The sequence below is a fragment of the Terrapene carolina genome, unplaced genomic scaffold (genome assembly GCF_002925995.2).
Source record: "Terrapene carolina triunguis isolate 2854851 unplaced genomic scaffold, T_m_triunguis-2.0 Scaffold113, whole genome shotgun sequence".
Taxonomy (NCBI): Eukaryota; Metazoa; Chordata; order Testudines; family Emydidae; genus Terrapene; species Terrapene triunguis.
In genome coordinates, this window is record NW_020664464.1 from 27,329,122 (window position 1) to 27,340,384 (window position 11,263).

Consider the following 11,263-nt stretch of genomic DNA (forward strand, 5'->3'; position numbering starts at 1 on the left):
CCCTGATTTAAATTATATGATACCTTTGCTTTGTGTAAAAACAGTGCAACACATTTAAAAATAATTATAATTGATAGGATCTCAGAAAAGGAGCAGATTTCTCCCATTTCTATCCCTCAGCCACTATTGGGACATTTTTAAAAATCACTGTGTATAAATTGAAATAAAAATGCTCACTCTATAAAGGTGAAATTCTCCAGCCTATGTTATGCCGGAGATCAGAGGAGATGATCATAGTGGTTCCTTCTGACCTTAAAATATATTATATTTTTTACTTTACAGACTTTTTCTGTTAAAGACTTTCTAAGGAAACTGACTTTTTTCAATTTTTATGCCTGTTTCTTTAAAATATTTTACTAGTAATTTAATTTGTTTTCTTCTCTCCTTTGCCTTATTTTAAAAATATTATTCACCCTTCTATCCATATAATTTTGATCCCAGTCTTGCCAATCTGACACACACAAAATCCCCATAGTTGTAAATAGGAATTTTGCCTGTGTGAGGACAAAGGCACTGGACACAGTCTTCATTTCTCATGATCATGTCAGTCTGGTAACACCAGGGACTGAGTCTGATGATGATCATGAAATGCCATCTGATACCATTCCATTTGAATTTACCTTCTCTGAAACATAGCAACCACTGCAACCTGCATGCTTGCTGTATTAAAGTCCAGAGATTCTCCTTAACCGTACTGCATCAACAACTCAGAGAAAGGATGGTACTCTCTGAAGTTTAACAAAAGCAGCATTACAGACAGAATGCTTACTGTAGTCACCAGGGGCGGTGGATGCAGAACTACACATTTCCCATAGAAAATCCCCATCATGCCCAGGAAATGAGCCAGCTACTACACCCCATTAAGGTGGCCAGCTACATTTACTGTGTGTCTAGCCAACTCTGCTGACTGGTGAAAAGGGAAGGGCATGAACCTGCCTTTTCCCCAACAACTTGGCCAACTAGAGCACTATCAGGGAGAAGTCCCTGTGCTCAGAGTGCAGGAACTACAGTTGTTGTCAGCCCCTTTGCTGGGGATGAAATTTAGAAAAAAGGCTAATTGTGCCTTTTCTACCCCTTGCACACAGAATATTGATCCATAGACACTGGTGATGTTCATGCTTCAAGGAAATTGGGAAGATCAGTACATGAAAAATGGAAAAATTGAAGTATTTACTTTCTAGTGTAACAAGTGTTTAGCGTGTGTTGTTAAGGATTATGATCCCAATTCAACAAAGCTCTTAAGCACACGTTTAACTTTAAGCATACGCTTAAATCGATTCCTGTGATTTCCACCACTTAACATTAATTACAGTTTAATGTAATTGAATCACTATCACCTTGTCTGGCACGGTTGTTCATTGCACTTTCGGACCTGTGGCTCAGGCTTTGTTAAATATTTGCATTTCTTATTGTCCACAATACTGATATTCTTATTCATAATCTTTGTGCAAGATACTGTTGTCTTTCTTTCTCCTAATAAAATAAAGCAAAGATACATGGAAAAATGGGAAATGTCCAGCTTTCTTACAAAAAAAAAAATCTATGTTGAGTCACAGGTAACTTTATCTGATAAAACTACCATCTTTATGTGTAATTTGGATGAAAGATGTGAAATAAAATACAGTAAGTTATCAGATATAGTTTTCTATACATATGTACATTATACAAGTTTTAGTTTCACATGAGAAAATTTACAAACCATTGACTAGAAAAGTAGATATTTTATGGAAAAAAACAAACTGAATTCATCCACTGGCTTAGAAAAATGAAGTATGCCATTTCTACATTTTAGAATGGCAATTATGGAAACCAACGATACCAGGAATAATTAAAGGTGGAGGGATCTGGTTGACTATAAAAGAAATCGTGATTTATAATTGCACAGAAAAAAATACATGTTAATTATAAATACGTTTGCAAAAATCAGATGTATTTCATGTGTACCTACACCCAAAGCACACATTCTTCTCTACCCAGATACATACTTTTATCACTACCACAACTACTCTACTCCACAACCTTATCTCTGCACCCAGGTGATGCTAGTTTTCCCCACCACCCTCCTTCCAACACACTAAACAAGCACACCAAACATCCACACTAATAGTGTAGGGAGCAGGTAGAGTCATTGATTTTAAGGCTGGTGGGAACTATTGTGATGGTCTAGTATGACCTTCATAACACAGGCAACAGAATTTCACCCACTGATTTCTGATTCTAGCCCAACAACTTGCCATCAAAGAAGAACGTATCTTTTAGAAAGCTATCCAGACTTGAATTAAAGACATCAGACAGTGGAGAATTTACTGTATCCCTTGCTAATCTGTTCCAATGGTGAGGTACATCTAATTTGAAGTTTGCTGATTTAAACTAGTAATTTGATAATTTGGTAAAAGGGTGTGAGCAGGAGGAAGTCAGAGGTAAGACTGTGGTATATGGTAGTGATAAGGAATGTGCCTATTGGATGCAGGAGTAAAGTATGTGTGTACATATTTTTATATATAATTTGTGTGTGGCCACCTTAATTGATTTATATTTTTTTGTGTACTTCCATATGTGTGTCTATACATGCATACACACATATGTGTGTGTGTGTATGTATATATATATATATATATGTGTGTGTATGTATGTATACAAATAACATTTGCATGTGATTACCTTAACTATTTTATTGTTTCGTGTATGTATGTGTGTCCAAATATGTAGGTATACACGCATACACCCACACACCAAACTTTTTTGCCAAATAGTTGATTAAACACAAATTATATATCTAAATATATATGCACAAAATCACACAGCTTCTTTTATACTTCCTGCTTATTATTCATTTTAAACATTATTTAAATAAATATATGATCGTAAACTGTTATTTCTGATTAATCAAATGTTGACAATAACAGTTTAAACTCAAATCTTTCCACATCACACAGTCTGTAACATTTTACATTATGTTATTTGTGTTTATAAGAACAGACAATCAATAGGATAGTTACAATGAATGTTTCTTTTGTCAAAAATAAATAATCTTGAAGCTGTAATTTAGAGCATTTGCATTAAAATATCTCAAAAAGAAGAATTTTAGGTTACCTAAACTAATTTAAATAACACCACAAGCTTATGCCAATTACAACAGAAAAGGATGATAAACAGACATAATGAAACACTTTGCTAAATGTTTATCTAAGTTGTCATGTAGAATAAATGACTAGGATTAATGTTACATTTGAGCTTTTCTCAGAAAATGAGAAACACTAGAAATGGTATACTTATGAGAGTTCATGATAAATGCAAGTACTGGAATTATAATAAAAATACAGCAGGAAGTCATTAAAAGTGTTAATATTCTAAAATGAATCCGAGGAGTGGCACTACTTAGAAAAGGAGATGCTGCTTGTAGCAAGTACAGAATGCTTACAGAGGAGAGTTCTCTTACCAAACCGCAAACATACATATCCATGGAAACTCGTCTGTAGAGAATTAAGGATTGTTCACAGAGTCAAAGTAGCTGGGACAGTGAGTTCTTTAGACTATTATGATGAATAAGTGGTATGTTTCCAGCTTTTACTATTTGAGTCAATAAGAGAAGCACAGCAATTTTCAGGATTAGAAGTGACCATGTCAGAGTAGTGTGAAATGTAAAATACCAAGACAGTGCAACTTCGGGAGACTTGCTAAGCAACAAATAAAGGAGTGGATGGGCAGGGGATAGACATAACAGGAGTCTATGAATATTTAAAGAAGATATACATGACAGTTGAAGGTTAATTACTTTTGTTGGTACATGGTGGTATAATTAGGAATTATAAGATTAAATTTTAAAAAGGGGAAATTTGGACCGTATATCAAAAATAGCTTTCTGACAATACTTTTGTTGGTGAGAGATACAAGCTTTTGAGCCACACAGAACTTTTCTTCAGGTCTGGGAAAGGTAATCCCAGTGTAACAGCAAAATGCAAGGTGGAGAAGATTGTTTATCATAAGTAGTTAGCACATATTGTAAGGGACCATTCAGGATAGAGTGGCCCGATAACATCTCTGTAGTCATAGGACAACAAGAAGAGGTTAGAGGGTTAAGACTGTTGTAATAAGCCACAAATCCAGTGTCTCTTTTCAGTCTATGATTTTTAGTGTCTAGCAAAGTAATGAATTTAAGCTTCCAGGCTTATATTTTGAAAGCATTATGCAGGTTTCCTTTGAGGATGAGCACTGATAAGTCAGATGTAAAGTACTCGTTTTGTGAAAAGTCACCCCAGGGAAGTGGATGGACAAGGAGATAGACTACATGGTTGATAATTAAAAACTTTGGTAATAGATGTCTTAGGAGCTAATAGAAGAACTAATATATTTTTACTCTATCTTCTGTGGTTCTGTGTGTCTTTGTGAGCAAATAAGAAACACAGAGAAAGGGCCACTCAGAATATATAGCAGTGCAAATGTCACCTATGTTTTCAATCCTGCAAGAGTTTGAGAATGATAAAGTAAACAGGATAGTGAATGAGGATAAAAAAGCATACATATATTATGCAGCACACCCGTACCTACAAACAGGAGAGAAGAACAGGCAAAAGAAAAAGATAGTAGTAATCAAGTGACTATAATTAGAAACACAGATAGCAATGCTTGTTGATGTGAATATGAGTGTAGTTAGATTTTTCCAGTATGGTGTAATTATCACACTATCATTATTATTATGCCATTTGTGTACTCCTCAATTTACAGACATAAGATGACGGGGTAAAATTTTCAAAAGTAGCTAAGGCTTGATCTGGGTTAATGTAAGCTAGCTTGTGTCATTCTAGCTGTGGAAGTGTCTTCACTTAATTTTGGCTCCCGCTGACATAAGTGCCTCTCTAGGCCAATTTAGTAACACCACCTCCCCGAGTGGTGTAGAGTCACGGTCGATGTAGTTAGGTTGATGCAGTTTCAGTTTAGACACTGCACTGCTTACATCGACTGTTACTGGATTTCAGGAGCCATTCCAGAATGTCCCATATTGACATTACAATTGATACAAGCGTTCCTAGTGAGTACGCGCACCACTGAAACAAGGAGGCAAGTGTGCATACACACAAGCTATTTAATAGCTGCGGTGGATGTATGCCGATGTAAATTAGGTCGACATAATTTTGTAGTATAGATATGGCTTAAGACCTAGATATGAAATCTGGTCTAAGACTAGATATGGTCTTAAAAGGCAACGGAATTTAGGCTCCTAAAAACTAGTTTCACAAGGGTAGTTAGGTGCCTAAACCCTAGACTTAAGCACCTAATTCTGGATTTAGGCACCAATGTCCCAATTTTAGGCTCCACTGTGATTCTGAAAACTGCAACTGAATCCTGTAGGCACCTAAACTCACTCTGTGACTAAGTTTTTTTAGTCAAAAGTTCCCTTAGAGTTTGTGTTTCTGCCTCTGGGTAGGCATCTGGGTGCCTATCTCCTGCCTGAGCCCTAGTGCGATGTATGAACCAGGGACGATAGGCATTTGCCTACCTAACTTGCACGTAGGGCCCAATCTGGTAGGTGTACTTTCCAGCATGATAATATTGTTCAGCTTCTAAAGAGTTAGTAATTTTTATGGATTTAAAATTTTCTTCCATATTTGTAGTTTGCTTTCCTAAACTCACATATTTATGACCACAGGAAACATGCATCTCCCAGTTTATTAACATTGTATCAGTGTTTTCCTGTCTCCTGATACAGCTTTTGTTTCATTTTGTGACTCTGGCAGCCCACATGCCAGCTCTTGCCCAGGCTGCAGGAATTAGTCAAGACTGACAAGCTCATAGCTGGAGACCAGGTTACCTGTATCTTAGTTCTACTCAAAATAGGTATTAGTCTTATAAGAATGTATTTAGACTCTGTGAAATGCTTGTATGTTGCTGCATGCATTAATCTCACTTATATATATATATATATTATGTTATAGGTAATAGTTAAATGTTTGCTCTGAAACTGTAAACCCCCGTAGTCAGGAGAAAAACATTACCAAGTGTGAAATACTACTTTGCAACAGGAGGTGTTATCTCCTCCTGTCCAAAAAAAGAAGGTACTTAGGCTACGTCTTCACTACCCGCCGATCCGGCGGGTAGCAATCGGTCTATCGGGGATCGACTTACCGCGTCTAGTGAAGACGCAATAAAATCGATCCCTGATGGCTCTACCGTCGACTCCAGAAATCCACCGCGGCAAGAGGTGGTAGCGGAGTCGACGGCGGCGCGGCAGCGGTCGACTTGCCGCCGTCCTCACAGCCAGGTAAGTTGACCTAAAATATGCCACTTCAGCTACGCTATTCAGGTAGCTGAAGTGGCGTATCTTAGGTCGACCCCCCGCTGTAGTGTAGACCTAGCCATAGACACCACACAAATAACTCTGGAACATCAGAGGACAAAAGACTTTGTTGACTGCTCCCCCGCAACCCATGAAGAGGAGACATGCACGTGAACTCGTCCCATCATCTTGAACTCTGGGGGAAAAGAATCAAAATCTCTGACAAGAAGAAACTGCATCGTTTTGGCTGTTTGAACTTTGAAGGGCCAAAGACTCTAAACTGAAGCCAGAGATCCCCAGGGGCTGCCTTCTGGGTCTGCCCTGAAAGACACTTAGAATAGACAGATCACTACAACTGTGTCACTTTTAGGATTTAGATGGTAACTCATTTGTGTGTATATGTTTGTTTGCTTTAACTCGAAAATAAAATAGATGGACATCATACCAAAAGGACTGAAAATAAAAAATCCATTACAATCAACATACCCCACAGACTATGGTGAAAGATTGTGCCACACACTCTCAAAGAAACTGCGGAACCACCTGATCAACATCCTATACTGCAAACAGGAGAAGATTAAGAATGAGCTGTCAAAACTGGAGACTCTCATAAAAAAAACAACCTTCCACACAAACTTCCTCATGGCTGGACTTTACAAAAACTAGACAAGACATTTACAACACACACTTTGCTTCTCCACAGAGGAAATAAGACACTAAACTATCTAAACTCCTACATGCCACAAGGGGCCACAACAGTGGTACCCCTGACTCACCCAACAATATTATTAATCTATCCAGCTATACTCTTAACCCGGCAGAAGAGTCTGTCCTATCTCAGGGCCTCTCCTTCTGCTCCACCACCCCCACAAACAGTTCTGCGGTGACCTGGAATCCTACTTTTGCCATCTCCGACTCAAGGAATATTTCCACCACACCACTGAACAGCACACTAACCCACAGACACCTTCCTACCGATGCTACAAGAAGAAGGATTCTGTATGTACTTCTCCTGACGGTCGAAAAAACAGACTGGACTTCTACATAGCATGCTTCCACTGATGTGCACGAACTTAAATTGTGGAAAAGCAGCATCACGTGCCCCATAACCTCAGCCATGCAGAACACAACGCCATCCACAGCCTCAGAAACAACTCTGACATTATAATCAAAAAGGCTGACAAAGGAGGTGCTGTAGTCATCATGAATAGGTGGGAATATGAACGAGAGGCTGCTAGGCAACTCTCTGACACCACATTCTACGGGCCACTACCCTCTGATTCCACTGAGGGGTACCAAAAGAAATGGCACCATCTGCTCAAGAAACTCCCTGAAGAAGCACAAGAACAAATACACAGACACACCCCTAGAGGCTGGAACAGGGGTATTCTATCTGCTACCCAAGATCCATAAACCTGGAAATCCTGGACGCCCCATCATCTCAGGCATTGGCATCCTGACAGCAGGACTGTCTGGCTATGTGGACTCTCTCCTCAGGCCCTATGTTACCAGCACTCCCAGCTATCTTCGAGACATCGCTGACTTCCTGAGGAAACTACAATCCATTGGTGATCTTCCAGAAAACACCATCCTAGCCACTATGGATATAGAAACTCTCTACACCAACATTCCACACAAAGATGGACTACAAGCCGACAGGAACAGTATCCCTGATAATGTCATGGCAGACCTAGCGGATGAGCTTTGTGACTTTGTCCTCACCCACAACTATTTCAGATTTGGGGACGATTTATATCTTCAAGTGAGCGGCACTGCTATGGGTACCCGCAGTATGCCAACATTTATATGTCTGACTTAGAACAGCGCTTCCTCAGCTCTTGTCCCCTAGAACCCTACTCTGCTTGTGCTACATTGATGACCTCTTCATCATCTGGACCCATGGGAAGGAGGCCCTTGAGGAATTGCACCAGGATTTCAACAATTTCTACACCACCATCAACCTCAGCCTGGACCAGTCCACACAAGAGATTCACTTCCTGGACACTACAGTGCAAATAAGCGATAGTCACACAAACACCGAAAACCTACTGACTGCTATACTTACCTTCATGCCTCCAGCTTGTATCCAGACCACATCACATGATCCATTGTCTATAGCCAAGCCTTAAGATACAACTGCATTTGCTCCAATCCCTCAGACAGAGACAAACACCTACAGGATCTCTGTCAAGCGTTCTTAAAACTACAATACCCACTTGGGGAAGTGAAGAAACAGATTGACAGAGCCAGAAGGGTACACAGAAGTCACCTACTACAGGACAGGCCCAACAAAGAAAGTAACAGAACGCCACTAGCCAGCACCTACAACTTCCAACTAAAACCTTTCCAACGCATCATCAAGGATCTACAACCTATCCTGAAGGATGATCCCTCACTCTCACAGGCCTTGGGAGAAAGGCCAGTCCTCACCTACAGACAGCCTCCCAACCTGAAGCAAATACTCACCAGCAACTACACACCACACAACAGAAACACTAACCCAGGAACCAATCCCTGCAACAAACCCCAGTGCCAACTCTGTCCACATATCTATTCAAGGGACATCGTCATAGGACTTAACAACATCAGCCACACCATCAGGGGCTCTGTAGCGGGATGGTTACCTGCTCCAGCCCTGACAGGGTAGAAGCCAGCCCTGGGAGAGGGCTAGGGGCTAGGAGAAAAGCCCAAGCAGATTGGGGAAGGAGCTACACCTGGGTCTCGCCCCAATCAGGGCAGCTGGGACTTATAAGAAGGCCAGGGCAGCCGGAAGCAGAGCAGAGTCTCTCCTCTAGCTGTGGAGGGAGACCGGCCTGGCTGCAGGGGAATAAGAGGGTACCTGGGAGTGAAGCAGGGCTGGGGAAGAGCCAGAGGAGCAGGGGAGCTCCAGGCTGGCAACTCCCCAGACTGCAGGGCCTGGTCCCAGGCCCATAGAGGTACTGAGTGGTAGAAGAAGACAGCAGGTCAAACTCCCTTGCCTGTGATAAGTGGTGTTTATACTGCAGTCTGCCCCAGTGAGTGGGCTAGGTGAGGACTGGCAGTAGCCCAGACTGAGGCGAGGTGGGGGTAGTGGGTGAGGGTTACCCGGGGAAGGGAGACCCACAGAGATTGTTGGGGTATTGCCAGGGGGCAGCACCCCAGAGAAAATGGGCACCGGGGTCCAGGGGGGACATGGGGCCCAGTTGTGGCAGATCACCTGCCTGCAGAGGGCGCTCTGGGCTGGAAATCGAGCTAATTCCCTGAGAGACCAGCAGGAGGCGCTGCAGGGGTGAGTCCGCACGCTTACAGGCTCGTTCACCTGCACATCTATCAATGTGATATATACCATCATGTGCGAGCAATGCCCCTCTGCCATGTACATTGGCCAAACCAGATAGTCTCTATGCAAAACAATAAATGGACACAAATCAGACATCGAGAATTGTAACATTCAAAAACCAGTAGGAGAGCACTTCAATCTCCCTGCAAAAAGAACAAGGAGTACTTGTGGCACTTTAGAGACTAACAAATTTATTTTGGCATAAGCTTTCGTGGGCTAAAACCCACTTCATCGGATGCATGCAGTGGAAAATACAGTAGGAAGATATATATACACAGAGAACATGAAAAAATGGGTGTTGCCATACCAACTATAACGAGACTAATCAATTAAGGTGGACTATTATCAGCAGGAGAAAAAAAATTTGTAGTGATAATCAGGATGGCCCATTTCCAATAGTTGACAAGAAGGTGTAAGTAACAGTAGGGGAAAAAATTAGCATGGGGAAATAGTTTTTACTTTGTGTAATGACCCATCCACTCCCAGTCTTTATTCAAGCCTAATTTAATGGTGTCCAGTTTGCAAATTAATTCCAATTCTGCAGTTTCTCGTTGGAGTCTGCTTCTGAAGTTTTTTTGTTGGAGTATTGCAACTTTGAGGTCTGTAATTGAGAGACCAGGAAGGTTGAAGTGTTCTCCGACTGGTTTTTGAATGTTATAATTCTTGACGTCTGATTTGTGTCATTTATTCTTTTGCATAGAGACTGTCCGATTTGGCCAATATACATGGCAGAGGGGCATTGCTGGCACATGATGGCCTATATCACATTGGTAGATGTGCAGGTGAACGAGCCTCTGATGGTGTGGCTGATGTGATTAGGTCCTATGATGGTGTCCCTTGAATAAATATGTGGACAGACTTGGCAACGGGCTTTGTTGCAAGGATAGGTTCCTGGACACTCAATAACAGACTTAAAAGTGGCCATTCTTCAACAAAAAAACTTCAAAAACAGACTTCAATGAGAAACTGCAGAACTGGAATTAATTTGCAAACTTCAAATTAGGCCTGAATAAAGACTGGGAGTGGCTGGGTCACTACAAAAAGTAATTTTCCCTCTGTTAAAAGCGACAAAGAGTCCTGTGGCACCTTATAGACTCTTTGTCGCTTTTTACAGATCCAGACTAACGCGGCTACCCCTCTGATTGATATTCTGTTGATATTCACCCCTTCTTTTCTACTGTTGGGAATGGGCCACTTCCATCCTGATTGAATTGGCCTCGTTAGCACTGACCCCCCACTTGGTAAGGCAACTCCCATCTTTTCATGTGCTGTATTTTTATACCTGCTGTAGCGAGGCAGTGGGATACCCCACAGCCCCGCTGAGGGCCGAACCTCCCCTAACACCAACGTGGGCGGAGCCACCGGGTCCGGCGCCCGCCCCGCAGAGGTCACGGCGCCGACCCAGATGTATAAAAGCCCGCCTGCAGAGCTCAGTGGAGGACAGGCCGGCAGAGAGAGCAGACGTCTGTGGCCGAGCTCCCGCTTGGGAGACAGCTGCAGGCCGCGACCGGCCTGCTGACTCACCAGGCCTGCCGAGCCTACCCCTCGCCCAGTACCCTGAGGAGGACTGGCCAAGCCTGCCCCGTTCCAGCTACCCCGAGGAGGAGCCGAGCCTGCCCTTTTCCAGCTACCCCAAGGAGGAGCCGAGCCTGCCCTTTTCCAGCTACCCC

The 11,263-nt window shown here is 42.0% G+C and overlaps 1 protein-coding gene across 1 annotated transcript in view; it reads right to left on the minus strand.

Moving 5' to 3' along the window:
• Positions 1-11,263, minus strand: part of ADAMTS19 (ADAM metallopeptidase with thrombospondin type 1 motif 19) — a 271,112-nt gene that overhangs the window by 33,771 nt on the left and 226,078 nt on the right. Inside the window, exon 19 of the mRNA XM_026652365.2 lies at positions 1,338-1,473. Coding sequence (XP_026508150.1) covers positions 1,338-1,473 — 136 coding nt within the window. The remainder of the gene's footprint in view (positions 1-1,337; positions 1,474-11,263) is intronic.